The sequence below is a fragment of the Neopsephotus bourkii genome, unplaced genomic scaffold, assembly GCF_033783945.1.
Source record: "Neopsephotus bourkii isolate Nb327-2 ecotype Australia unplaced genomic scaffold, CSIRO-AGI_Nbou_v1 NB_1434, whole genome shotgun sequence".
Classification (NCBI taxonomy): domain Eukaryota; kingdom Metazoa; phylum Chordata; class Aves; order Psittaciformes; family Psittacidae; genus Neopsephotus; species Neopsephotus bourkii.
Window position 1 is genome coordinate 133,774 of NW_026901911.1, and position 14,674 is coordinate 148,447.

A 14,674-nucleotide genomic window follows, 5' to 3' on the forward strand; every position below is an offset into this window, starting at 1 on the left:
TGCTGTTTGCCTGGCTGGGTGACATACATGGCATCCTGATCCCTCTGTTGTTCATCTGCCTTTTGACCTGCTCCTGTCTCAGATCATTAAAGCCATTTATCTTTGTAAGACCATCGTTAGGTGTATACCCCAAAGTTCCTTGAGATGTAAAGAGCCTTCATGGCTCTTGGAAGCAAGGATGTCTCCGCTGTCAAATGTGCCACTCGGGTGACATGGAATCTGGTGATACCTCTGTGGACCACTCAGGTAGGTGTTCCCACCTGTGTGTTTTCCTTTCCACTTGACTTTCCCACCTGTGAAATGAGATCTGTGCAGAATGGTTGAGTTTGGAAGGGACCACTGATGTCATGTAGTCCAACCTCCCTGCTTAAGCAGGGTCACCTAGAGCATATTGCTTATGTTTGTGTCCAGGAAGCTCTGGAGTATCCAGGGTGGGAGACTCCACAACCTCTCCAGGCAACCTATTCCAATGCTTGGTCACCTTCATATTAAGTAAGTTCTTACTCATGTTCAGGTGGGACTTCCTGTGGTTTAGTTTATTCCTGTTGTTTTATTTTATCCTCTTGACCTGTCACTAGGCACCAATAAGAAGAGTCTGGCCTCATCCTCTTGACACCCTCCCTTCAGATACTTACGTACATTGATCAAATTTCCCCTGAGCCTTCTCTTCTCTAGGCTCAACAAACCCAGCTCCCTCTGCTTTTCCTCATAGGAGAGATGCTCTGGATACTTAATGATTCTAGTATCCCGTGACTGCCAACCAGGATTCATTAGTGAACGCCTGTGCACTGGTGTGGCCTGAATGCTCTAAGACATTAAGAAACCCAACCCAAACCCCTCTAAAAACCCCAGGTGAATGCGTATCTGTCTCTTTTACCTCTGCTGCATGTGCTTCCAGTGCCTAGGCGAATCTAAGCAGGCGCTGTGTAGGAGGGGATCTTTGCTCTAATGCCATCTGCGTCGGGCCAAGCCATACGGAGAAGGTGTATTTGGATTTAGACCGGCCACTCTGCAATGTTGCTGTTTCTATGGCAACTATTTTTTATTCAACAAGAGGAGCTTACAGTCTGTAGGGCTAAATTTGATGCTAGGCAGAAGCATCTGCAGTTTTTAAGGGGCTCTTCAGTAGGTGCAGTTCATAGCTGGCTCTTGTGCTCATTACTTCAGGACCACTATATCTCTAAAGCCTCCCCCCCCAGCACCCTTTCCTTTACTTCCCACCCCATATCTCTTCGTTTTGGTTTTCTTGTGACTGCAGTTGTCAAACCAAGAGACAATTTGCTCCTGTTGTGTGTTACCAGGGGATTTCTGTCTCCCTGCAGAGAACGTATGTGCCTTCAGGGTAAATCCCTCCATGTTTAGCCAAGGAAGTGGAATCACAAACAAGACTGATTCATCTGCAAATAATGCAGAGGATTGCATTTGAGAGGGTTTATTTATTTATTTATTTATTGCTCAATTAAAAAGCCAATGTCACATTCCTGTAGAGGCAGTTTAACCACTGCTATTACTGCATTTGTGACTGGTTACCACACATGAGCTTTGTGATTAAAATTAGGCTATCAGAAACGGCCAGTTTCTTGAGAGAATTAGAAAAAAACACTGGGGGGGAAGCGATTCTCTTTGAAAACAAAAACTGAATCAAGTAATATGTTTCCAATCATAGCAGATGGGGCCTACTTTTGTGTCTTTTAGTAGGGTAAACCAGGAGAGATGTGACTGAAGGCAATAGCGTTTCACACTGTTACAGTTGGTGCGGATTAAAGGAGGCTCAGTTCAGTCATTTATTAAGTGCTCAGTGTTTCTCATCAGCCTCTCAGCTTTGCAGCTTTTCAGCATTAAGGCTTAGTTCTGAATTTTGCGTGGAGTTGCAGTCTTATAGTTGGTGTGAATCTGGCTATCCTGGACCAAAAGACCCCTGACTTTTAGAGTGTTTGGAAATCAGAGTTCGCATTAGAGCCTTTTCCTCTTATCTATACTCTGTGTAAGCTGCTGGGTTTAAAATGAGACGACTCCAATGTTCTATCTTGAGCAGAGTGGGCTTAAAATGAGCTTTTCACAATCTGCAGGTGATGCCCTTCGTTGGGTTTGTGGACACAGCTAGAGCAACCAGCCCATAGTACAGCTTCCTAAATGTCATGGGCAAAAGCAGCTTAGCCAAGTTCCCCTGCTCTATCTGCCTTACCCACTGCACTGTAAAATTACCTGAGCTTGCCTCTTATGACATGGACAAATCTGAGTTTATTTACACTTAAATGACCTTTGTTGAATGGAAATACTTAAAAGCCAGATTTAGCAAGATACTTAGGTACCAGAAAGAACAAATGACTATCATATTAAAGTACATCGTTTTGAGCCCAAAACCTAAAGCCAATGCTTAGCGACCTTATTATTAGGACTTAAATAAGTCACCCACACAGGTACTTTCTTAAAGCCTGTGTGCATCCTTAAAGAGTCTGAATGCTGTTGTAAGTCTGTTTGTGGATCTCTTTTGGAATGAAATTTAGGCTCCCAAGTCAGCTAAAACCTGCATCATTTTTGAAACTTGCACTGCTAGTGGCCTGTTAGCTGTGAAGTAGTAAATCGAGTGGCTATCTCAGTACCTAAACAAGTGGGCTGGGAATTAGAATCCTGCTTCTCCTCCCAGCACCATTGCTGACTTGTTATTTGATGTTCAGCCTTTAGCCCTGCAGGTGATGCTGGATGCAGTGGGCTGCTGCAAAGCTCATCAGTGTTTTTGCAGAAGGGTCGCCATATGAAGATAGAGACAATGGTGCAAGGGGCTCTTTCAGGTGGCCTGGAGGGTCACAGCCTCTGCACGCTGGCATATTTACAAATGCATACTGCTCTAAAACTATGAGTGTGGGGCTGGGTTTAATTGCTTCGTAGTGAGAGCTGCATCAGCCCTGGCTATTCACAGCGAGTTTGGGCTGCAAGTGATAGTAGCTCAGTGGAGGGTTATACACTTTTCCATTTGCTCCCTGTGAGCATCATCGTAGGCTGTGATCCATCACATTAGAGATTGTGACCCTTTGACTGGTCATCTGTAGTGCTCATGCCATGTTAATTCATTGTGCTTTCTGTGGCATGATTTTGCACTTGGCTCTAAGGGACTCTTCTGCATCCTTGATAGTCAATCCAGCTTACGTGACTGCTGCTCAGCACTCAGAGGGCATTTCCATCACCCACACAGGGCTTGTGAAGCCTAGGACAGGCAATCTGCTGGTGTAAATCCTTGTGGTTAGTGGGGCTGCTCCTGGGAAGCATTGGCTGCCAGTAGGAGTAAAGATTCACCATGCACAAGGCTATAAAATGCTCCAACTGACCAAAAATATCCTGCCTATTCACCTCCATTTCGACAAAAATTGAAGCTTACTTGAAGATGTTGGTAGAAAATAATGGCTAGTGACACCCTCTTAGGTGGCTTTGAATGCCATGAAATAGTGATAAAGGATTGCATTCTGTCATCCATAATCACTTTAGGCATTTCTTTTGCTTGGCTGCAGAGCATGGCAGGGACCAGGGGAAAGTCTCACCCCTCCATTCCTCTTCTTGTAGCTGCTTTTATTAAACAGGCGCCTTCCCTGTCAATGTGAATAAAGGGGGGAGAGAGCAGTTCATTATTCAGTGTATCACTTTGAGCCTAATACTAATTAAAAGCTTTACCATCACTTCTGTGGAGTCTATTCTTAGGAATTATGTAAATTAATTGGACTTTTGAAGAGGAGCATATGCCAAATCCTAAGTAATTCCCTGCTGGCTGAGGCAACTCCAGCACTGGCATCAGTGAATACTGATAGTGTTATCTTCCAGATCTTCTTTTCCTTTTGTGGCTGCAGAAAGGGCTGCTTTGGTAAATTTTGATGCTTCTCTTTAGCAAATATATGAGAGAGGTCAAACGTCCAGGCTCTGAGCATTTGCCAGAGAGACATGGTATAAAGGCGTTTACTCTATGAAAGCTTTTCCATCTCAAGAATGACATTTAACACAGACAGGCTTTTTACTTCCACAGCACCTCACCAAACAAATGTACGTTTCTGCTTCAAAGAGGGTTTTGACCCTCAAAAGAGAGATGTACCTGAGATCCCATGAACTTCCCTTGGGAGTTCACTCTTGCTATTAATTTAATGGGGAAGGTATTTACATGCTATGCTGAATGAGAAGGGAGACTTGATCCTAAGGTACATAGTGCGTGGAGAAAAGGGGTTATGCTGTTGAAGTAAAATAGCTTTAAATGTTATTAACTTTCTTTTTTTTCTCAACCTGTTTATTTTTGTCCTTTGAAAAAGAACAAAACAAATACCAGGAGATGAACCAAAAAAAAAAGATTCAAATAAAAATGAGAAGTAATATGGTTTGGTCTTGAAATATTTTGGTCTCAATCAACAAATCACTTCAAAAGTTGATGAAACTACTCGCATGTTTAAACATAAACACTATTAAGTACTTCGGTGGATCTTGGGTTATACTGGAACTTCTTGGTGGGAAGATGCTGCATGGTGAGCTTGCTTCCACATGTACATTTTGCAAAGCTGCCTTTTCTTTGCCACCTCACCTTAAGGGTTAAGAGACATCGGGTGTCTCATGCAGGAGGAGGCAGCCCTCTGGCACAGATGCTTCTTACCTTTGGGAATTTGAAGTTCAGAGCTGGTGAGTTAGGGATTTTGCAGCCATCATCTTTTCCCAAGATGGCGATTTGGTGACCTGTCCATTTGATGCATCCCCAGTGCTAGGCAGCCTCTGTGTAAAAGGAGACAGATTTTCTTCCCTAGTTCCTGCTTCTATTCAATGAAACTGTGCAAAGCTGCTAGAAATGGGTCTCTGGTCTCTTTGGGGCTTTAGTGGTATGGAAGTGACTGCCAGCAAGCACAAGTATGGCTGATGGTTATGTTATACTGCAGGATGCTCAGACTCCTGAATGTCTGCTCCTTCCTCAGCTATTAGTTCATTGGGCTCTGGGCCATTTTCACTCCATCTTCCTCAGTTTCCCTGTGAGTTTGTACTTGTTCTGTGAGACTAAATCCATTATGATTTTTTTTTTGTCTGCTTTTTGGTTGCCACAGAAAAGACTCCCTAATGCTGCAGGTTGGCAAGATGAAAATAGCGGTTCATTTAATCATGCTTGGAGCTTGTAAAAATCCTTATCTCTGATGGCACCGGTGATGTAAGATCCCAAAATAGAAGTTGTTAAGTGTACAAGTGAAGACAGTTCTCGGGAAAAGAAAGCACAATGACATACAACTTTGGATCAATAGAAAATCATTTTAGAACAAGAATACAACATGTAGCAATGAATGTAGATGGGAACGATATTGCTAACCACATAGTAGAGAGCAAGCTTTCTGCATTCATTTTGGAGTCGTCTGTATGTGTGTGTTAAATATCATCTCTTTTTATGCTTGTATTGGCTAATGCACAGATGGTTTAGAAATACTGCAGGACATTTTTATTGAATGAACACAAAATATGATAATTACTCTGGAATTAGTTTGCCAACTTGTATGCCTCTTAGACGGGTCATGAGGGATGAAGTGATTTGCTGGATGTTAAATGCCAAACTGGTGGCAAATCAGAGAATTAAAACTCAGTCGCTTCTGCATTTTACATCTGTATCCTGCTGCTGTCTCAAAGCTGTGGGGTGAAGCCCTCTTTGTGCAGTTTCCTGGGTGCAGCCAGGTTTGATCCTGGTAAAAATGTTGTGGTGGGCATGTGCTTGAGCACAGCTGCGTGTCTCACCAACATGTTCTATTATTGCCCACATTTTGGGTCCAAGTTCATTGTCTGCACCCTAGTCCACCTTTAGTCTCCTGGGTGAAGAGGAGATACTTCCATTTTGCAGTGTACGGAAACCAGCACAGGTCCTTCTTTTGGTGCCCTGCAGGAGCTGGACATTCATCAGGGTAAATAAGGGCCACCCTGAGCTGTTTGCATCCATGTTGTGCATTACCCCAGGAGATGTCAGAACTTAAGAATATGTTCTTCCCTATGGGGTGGTGAGGGCCTGGAAGAAGTTGCCCAGAGAAGCTGTGGCTGCCCCATCCCTGGCAGTGTTCAAGGCCAGGTTGGACACAGGGGCTTGGAGCAAGCTGCTCTAGTGGAAGGTGTCCCTGCCTGTGGCAGGGGGTTGGAATTGGATGTTCCTTAAGGTCCCTTCTGAGCCAAACCAGTCTGATTTCTCAGACAGGTCCTCATTTTGGTGAGCATGATCTCCTTGTTGACCAAGTTCAGGTTAGATGCTGCTGACAAGATGGATGCACATTATGCTTAAAATATGATGGGCTTGGTCCTGCAGATCTGTCCTGTAGGAGTGAGGCTGTTCCCTCTCTGTGGTTGGGTTGGCATGAAAAGAGCACAGGACCAGGAGCAGCCAGCTGGGAGTCAATCTCCTAATCAGCTAAGTGACAAAATCCACATGGATGCATTTCAAATAGATATGTTGACCTCTTCTTTGAGGTTGGCACGGGCATACCATGTGCTTCTCTTCCCATCTCTTCCTGCAGGACCATGCTGATTTGCGAAACCACTTCTTCACTGTGGGGATGAAGCTGGAGGCGGTGAATATAAGGGAGCCATTTCATATCTGTCCTGCATCAGTGACCAAGGTGAGTTCCCAGAAAAGAGGGATGAAAACAGCCAACATTAAAAATCCATGGATGTTCCTAATTAATTCTTTCCCACAGTCGTCACCAGCTAACTAAATGCACATAAATCCAATGGGGATGGGCATGTCCATCTACCACATCCACACAAAAAAAAGGATCCCTCTTTTATCCCAATCTCCCCTCCATGCGTATGTATTTTCTGTGCACATCTGGGAAGCCTTTTGAAATAAAGCAGCTGGATGGAAACTGTAGCTGGACCCACAGTTTCTAGGAGAAGAGAGAGAAGGCTGTGGGGTTTATAGGATTGTCTCCAGTCCCTGCTCAGCTATGGGCACACTGAGTGACCATAAACCCCAGCGATTCCCCTCGTCTCAGTTTACCCATGTCTAAAACTCAGGCTTTGATTTCTTTGGTAGAAACACTTTAATGCAAAGTGTTAGGTTAGAGTGGGTTATTTTCATGAATGGTTTGATCCCAGGGCCTGGCTGTCCACATTCCTTAATGTTACAAAGAATTTAACTTCTGGTTTTGTTTTCTTCTTTTTCACCCCTTAGGTTTTTAACAATCATTATTTACAAGTGACCATTGATGACTTGAGGCCTGAACCCAGCAAAATCTCAATGCTTTGCCATGCGGATTCCTTAGGGATCTTGCCAGTACAGTGGTGCCTTAAAAACGGAGTCAATCTCACACCTCCCAAGGGTTTGTATTCCTTCTTGATGATTTTCTCTGAAAGAAGCTTGCTTGTTATTATTGTCTTTAAAACCATGATGAGTTCATTGCAGACTGTCACCATAAGTATCTGAAACCAGAGTAGCTCTATTGAGTCATTGCAACTGTTCTGGCTCATACCAGCCCATGAACATCTCTGCAAGCAAGTCTTGCTGGTGGATTGATGTCCGTATGCAGCCTGCTTCAGAATGCAGTCTGAATCAGGCTGCATTGAAACCTAGTGTATTCCCATGAAATGCCTGTTAGTGATGCTTTGTGTGTGTAGAGAGCAAAAGGAGCATTAAAAATCATATCATACTAGAGGCAAACTGGGCATCTCCCTGAAATTCCTCAACCCCCACCTTCCAAAGAACCCCCAAACACTAAGTTTTATACACACGGATTTGTCTTAATTTTGGAAAAACCATGCTGCTGCCAAACCCAGGGAAGAAAAGGGTTATTCCCTACCAGATTCAGAGTCCTCTTACGTGTATCCAGCATATCCTTCAGCACACATGATTTGAAATTCCCAACAGTGTCCTGGAGTCCTGTACGTGCATCTGCATGCAGTGCATCCATGATTACCCTGTTGCTTTTACTGAAATAAATGTGCTGTCTGGATGCAGGCTCTCTCCTGCTTGAATCCAGTTGGAATGATAATGCCTGTGTAACTGCTCACTGATACTTGGCTAGAAAAGTTGCTACAAATGAAAGTCAGTGGAATGTGTTGGTTTTGCCACTCCGAATGCACATGTGGCTTCCTGCAGGCCAGCTAATTAACTAAAATACAACGTAGAATCATAGAATGGTTTGGGTTGGAAAGGGCCTTAAGGTCATCCAGTTTCAACACCCTGCCATGAGCAGGGATGTCTCACCCTTGACTGTATTGCCCAAGGCTGTGTCCAACCTGGCCTTGAACATAGGCCAGACATTTCTCTTTACAGGGTCGTGGCCCAATATTTTCCAATCCATGCTGATACAAAGCCTGTCTGAGATGGTGTTTTGTGGGCCAAGTGCATCTGAACTCTTCTTTAAATGCCAACATTTTTAGAAGTGTCTGTAGCATCTGTTGTATGGATATTTCTCAACTTGGCCAGTAATGTCTAAAGGACAAGTAGTTATCTGGTGTGGTGCCTGGTGATTGGGGTCCACGTGAGCTCCTCAGAAAATACAGAAAGTCTCCCTTCATTCCTCTGATGAAATAACTTTGGTTTCTGCTGTCAGATAAGAAATCTTGTGGGGAAGCTATTAAAAAGGCATAAAGCAAGGGGCAGATAGATACATGCTGTGTATTCCTGTTTTTCATACTATGTAAGAGGGCTGCGTGCCCAAACTGCATTTTAGCACCTTTGGTGTCAAAATCCTCTTCTGTTGGCAGACATGCTCTTTAAGTCACTAAAATATAATCAGATGTTAGAATGATTTATTTGTTGTGGAAAACAACAACAAAAAAGCACAAACCACCAAAAAAGAAAGCACAGGGAAATCATCCGAGCTCGCACTGAGCAGAATAATACCAGCTTTGAGTAAAGAAATAACCAGGAGTGATAGGAGAGGGCTGCAATGCTGTGGGAGTGCAGAAGGCTGTGGTGTGAGCTGGCAGCTAATGAGCAGATCTGCAGAAGGAGGAAATCCCACCACTTGCACCCAAATCACTGGGCAGCTCTACCTGAGTACCCAGAGTTGCCCCTTCTCAGACCAGATTTAACCAGGCTCCCACTTCCCCAGCACTCAATACATTCCCAATCAACATCCCCCTTAACAGCGAGTATGTTGACAACACTTAGCATTGCCCAAATGGTTCTCGCTTTTGAAAGGCAGGAAGTTCCCATGGAGAAAAAGATGACGATGGAAGAAGTCCTTTTTCTTTGGAAGGATTTGTTTGCTGTATTCTGGACTTGGGTTTTTTGGTTAATTTATGATTGGCAAGGAAGTTCCCTGATTTTAAAATTAACTGGTTTGATTTCATCAGAACAGCGTGCCAGGTTGTGGTATTTGGGTTCAAAGTCCTTTATTTGTCTGATATCCTATTCTCTTGCCTTTTTTTCCCCTATCAGGCCTTTGTTGAAGCCAAACATTTACTAGATGAGTCATGAACAGGAGGTGCAAACATTTGCTACTAGAAATAGAGAGCAGTATTTTCCTGTACAGTGCCAAAAATGAGTACCCATTTACTGCTGCTGTATAAACACTGAACAAGCACTGTTTATATTTATTAGAGCTGAATTTATAGACCACTTCCCTTTAAAGTAACACCCATTGTTCCTTTTTAATGAGCTATTAAGAGGGGGAAAAACATATTGGTGGTGCTCCTAGCTATAAGGCTAACCAAGAAAATGCCACTTCCAAAACTTCCAGTGTATTTGCTATATTTGCTTCTGATTAGACCACTGGTCTTTTCCATGCTGAGAGCAAACACGATGAGGTATGACATGATTGAGGAGCACAGTTGAATCATACAGTTTTAAACGTTATTACTTGAGCTGAGCAGTAAAGGATAACAGTATGTGAGTATCACGTGCTAATGGAGGTGCTGGGCACATAGTACCTCCCCATGTACTAAGGGAGGCAGCTTATATCATGATGCTCCATAGAAAGGCCATATACAGGTCCAGACTTGTTTGAAGCCAGTTCTTGAGCATGCTTATCTTGGAGTCATCCTCATTGGGCTGTTGAAGTGAGTTATGGCAAACTCTAACTGCCCTCCCAGGTTTTGATGCTGCTGAAGTCTACAGCAAAAGGTCTTCCAGCAATCTCAGTGGTTCCAGGCCAAGCCAATGGTTGATTGTGTGGTGACAACACAGTCAAGTGTTTATACCTCGCTGAAACCATGTCAATGTGCCTTTTCCATCCACTCAGCCAAGATTGTGTGTTGCTTGCAATAAAGATTCAAAACCTGTCCGTTGGGCGTTTAAATCAGAGATGAGAGAATTATGGAGGCTGTGGGCAGATTTTTGGGTCCCTGAAAGCAGTGTGCCCTGGTAGCTGTGAAGGACCCCATATGTTTTAATGTAGACAACTATGCGACAACTTACGTGGTTGTTATGTAGACAGCTGAGCCCCTCACCCTGGCTTCTTCTGGAGTCAATAGGGAACAAGAGGGACTTTCACAAGTTTCCTTCTGCAGGAGGACAGGTAGATCACCTCCAGACCTGCCTGTATCCCTGTTGACTCTTTAGGGAGCACAGGGCGACAGGCAAAGCTACAGGCATCTCCACTGCAAACATCTGTATGCAATCAGATGATCTGTATGTGATCAGATGAGTCCCCTTGTGATGTGTTGTGGATTTCACCTCCTTTTTTCCGTTTCATTTTATGAAGCTGAAAAGTATCTGGCAAACAAATAACTGGAAATAAAAAAGGAGATGGAAGAAGAAGCAGGATGAAAATACAGGTCCACAATTTGGGTGTTAAAAAAAAATGCAAGGGTATATATTTTTGTATGAAAAATGAACATTCTCTATAAGTAACTGCCCTTTTTTACTGTCCTGTGCATGTTTACTCCTAGCTTTCCATGCCCCATGGAGACACGCATCTTAGCTCAAGGCTTTATCTCATTAATTTGTCATGTAGGCACTTGTTAGAAATTCATCTTATCCCATACACTTGCGTGGTAGCAGGATGCTTGAGACTTTCTTTTCAGCATTTTTACCTCCTGTTCTGGTTCTGGGTGACAGTGAGGTGACTCCACTCAGTATTCCAGTCCTTGCCTACAAAAATGTCATCATTTTCATTGTGATAAATGATTCATTCCCATCTGATCTTGAGTGTCCCTTTCTGACTATCAATGAAAAAGGTACTAAGGGATGTTCTGTGAAATGAGGCCAAGCTGAGATGCCAGACAGAGAGACTGAGGCCCTTAGATGAGTCCTGAGACTTCACTGAGAGTAGTTCTGCAATGATATTAGTATTGACAGCGTCATCACAGGGCCCTGGACAGGATTAACGCTCTGGTTTCAAGCACTATAAAAATACAGACAAAGAGGCAGACCCAAAAAAAAAAAAAAACCAACCCAAAAAACAGCCCAAAAGCAAATAAGAAAACCTTTTTTCTTCCAAGATTGTTTTTTCCTAAATACCCAGGTAAAAAGAGTGGATGAGCAGAGTTCTGTTTTGTCTTTCTGTGATGAGACTGTTTGAGAGATGCTCACAGAAATCAATGTTGCTTCCCATTTAATTCCTAGAAGCAGAGGCTGAAAAGATCTCCTACTTGATGAGGCTTTAGTCTTAAAAATCTGCATTCATTTTCCTGTTCTGCTTCAGATTTCTATACAGCCTTGGACAACATGCTTACTATGATGGGATTCAGCTCACATATGCAGAGCTTCTGGAAAGTCAGCCTTAGAGGGTACATCCATATCCATGAAGAGGGAGAATTTATGTCATGCTTTGAAAGAGAGGATGGATCAGCTTCTGATTGTGCTTATCCTCTCCCTGTCCACTGATATTGGGATCCTTGATGTCCAGCTCCATAACCCCATCTTTTAGATAGCTAAAGGAAGGAGAAAGAAGTCCTGGGTCAGTCCCACCTGGAAACTGGGACAGACATACATCTCACTAGTTATGGGTTTATTAAAGCCTGGGAGATGCTGACAGGAAAGGGAAAATAGGGAAAATAAATATGTTTTGTTACTTTTGACACAGACCTGAAGTTTTCAAAGCAAAATACAGAAGGTGTGTGAGTGAGGGCTTGAGAAGCATTGGCATTGGCTCTCATGGTGTATGAACTGGCATCCATAGAACCTGCCTGCTGACACTGCACAGTTCACTGAGGTGGGATGCTGGAACACAAGTGTTTGTCTGCTTGGGGCTCATTTTGTGCTCTCTCTCTGGTGTGAAGAGGTGGCTGATGGCACTTTCTGTTCTGTCACACTGCAGGTTATTCTGGCCAGGACTTTGACTGGGCAGACTACCAGAAACAGTGTGGAGCTGAGGCTGCGCCTCACCTGTGCTTTAGAAACGTAAGTTCTCATTTTGCCTTTGTGTCACTCCTGTTGATCCATGTGAAACAAAACAGCTTGCACAGGAAAGCTACAGGAAAGCTGCAGCAAAGCTTTGAGAGGTTCTCCCAGTCTGCTATGAGTCTGACAGAAAGAAAGCTGGAGAAGTGTTTCAGGTCTCCATCCCTAAAAGAGAAGAGAAAGTATCTTACTCTTGTCTTTTTCTGATTCATTTAGATTTCCTGGTCTTCATCTCTTCTCTGATCACTTAGCACAAGAAGGATCTCAACTGACCATTTGAATTTACAAGTAATTCAAACGCTATTAAAAAACAATAAACTAAGTAAAAAATTGCATTATATCATCTGGCCCTTTTCTCATTTCTCTCTTCTTCCCAGAGGGATACATTTAACCAAACCAAATGCATTTAAAAGCTAAGGTTGAAACTGTTGATTCAGAGTAAGAGAGGGGTGATTAACCTGAATGAGTGCTCTCGTCTTTGCAACAGTTTGTGTGCTTCCTTGCTACAGCAACAGGGATGTGAGCATGAGCAGCATCTTTATGCTGGAGGCCATCAAGATTCAGAGCTTTGGCAATAGTCTTTTGCAGGCTGTTTTCTGGGAATGGCAGTCCAGTATGGCTTGGTCTGGTGTGTATTAATCACTTGGTGAAAAAGAAATATAACCTGCTTTTCCAGTAACCTGATGATGCTCTTCATGCTCCCATCAACTGATGGAAGTTGAGATCCCATCAGGAGCTGACAGTGTGGTGGTACCTAAAATGGGCAAAATCTATTGGTGTGTGAATGGGGGGCAAGCAGGTTCTTCAGGCATTACATAGCCTTTCACTTTACTCAGAAGACTGAGAGACAGGGTGTTTATGAAAATCAGGATGGAGACAGGCTCACAAGACACCAGACGTGTTTTTGTGTGGTCTTCCTCATCGGTGGTGGCTCAAGAGCAGCCTTGAACAGACCTTTGATGGTGAATTGATGAATTTGAACGCTTTTTGTTGGTGAATTTAGAAGACCTGTATCATCAACAGAGTTTGGCTTGGGAATCAAATCAGAATTGGGATTTCTCTGCTCCATTTATTGTGCCATGCTATGCCTTAAGGCAGTTTAAGCAAAGATTCCTGAAAGCACTTTGGGAAGCTGGACAATGCTGCATCACACCAATGGAGTGGGACAATTATCACATCTCTTCTGCAGGCTCCCCTCCCTTTTCTTTTTATCTCTTTTCATTTTGTCAAGTAATAGATCTGTGCTCTCAGCACCAGCAGGCTTGAGGGTAGTCTCTGTGTAATATCATCCAAAGATTAAATCAGATCTAAGCATTTTACTTCATTTTTTGTAAGGAAACATTCATCAGATGAACATGTGTCTGTTATTCTTTCACTCTCAATAACACAGTTCTCTGCAGAGAGATGTAATCTCTCGCTTGTTGCTTGTCCAACCTCCCTGGCAGGTCGGTTCATTTGTTGCGTGGCTGTGAGAGGCTCTTTGATAGAAGCTGTATTGCAGGCACATCTTCCACCTAGATGTGGTGCTAGAAATGGATGTGCTGTAACTGTTTTCCCCAGGGGGGTGGATATTTAACAAGGAGAAGCAGTTATGAAATGGATTGACATGACGAAATGCTTAGTAAAATAAACTCCCAGCTAACTGTTTTGCCATTGATTCGGTATAAATAGCCTCCAGCACTGAATCGCAATGAAAGGAGCCCATGTGATGATAAATGACATTTCCTTGTTAGGCAACATGAAAGGCATTTAAACAAACTTGGCCTGCTTTTATGGAGTCCTAGCCACTGGCAGCTTTTATAGGGTGAAGCTGATCTGTGTGCTGAGCGAGACTTGCAACAGTCCAGGCAACGTTTGAGACAAGCAGCACATTCTTGGAAGGCCTCGTTACGAACAGCAGATGAAATTCAGAAGTTTTTCATCTCATAAAGAGCTCCCAGTGAAGTCCCCATGGTCTGAGGTGCTGTATGCACAGCAGAAAGCTTGAATTCGAGTCTGGCTTCCAGTCATTCACATGGGGTTGCTGGATGACAGATTGGTGTCATTTTGAGCCAGTGACAGTTGCTACCCATCCTAATTATTATTAGCCAAAATCTCAGCCAAGAGAGAGAATTTTGTCATGCTACTGTGTGCAAATAGAGTGGTGCAAGCACTTGGAGCTGATGTATTGCAAAACAGGTGGGACAATGAGGAGGAAAATTAAAGGAAAGGAAGCCATGGCATGGCCCCAGTATGTTAGTATGTTTTATGAAATAGTTGTGGTGGTGATATGGGGAAGGGACTGAGACTAAGTGAAAGGAGAGGGGATGCTGGAAGGGACAGAAGGTAAGGTCGCAGCCTCCTTCAGGCATCCCTCTGCTCCAATATGTCATATTCCATGGGCTGCAGGTGGTTGTCTGC

At 43.5% G+C, this 14,674-nt stretch overlaps 1 protein-coding gene across 4 annotated transcripts in view; it reads left to right on the plus strand.

Moving 5' to 3' along the window:
* SFMBT2 (Scm like with four mbt domains 2) overlaps positions 1 to 14,674 on the plus strand; it is a 107,327-nt gene that overhangs the window by 62,715 nt on the left and 29,938 nt on the right. For all 4 annotated transcript variants that reach the window (XM_061368642.1, XM_061368643.1, XM_061368641.1 and 1 more), the window contains 3 exons: positions 6,501 to 6,602; positions 7,157 to 7,304; positions 12,192 to 12,274. In XM_061368642.1, coding sequence (XP_061224626.1) covers positions 6,501 to 6,602; positions 7,157 to 7,304; positions 12,192 to 12,274 — 333 coding nt within the window. The remainder of the gene's footprint in view (positions 1 to 6,500; positions 6,603 to 7,156; positions 7,305 to 12,191; positions 12,275 to 14,674) is intronic.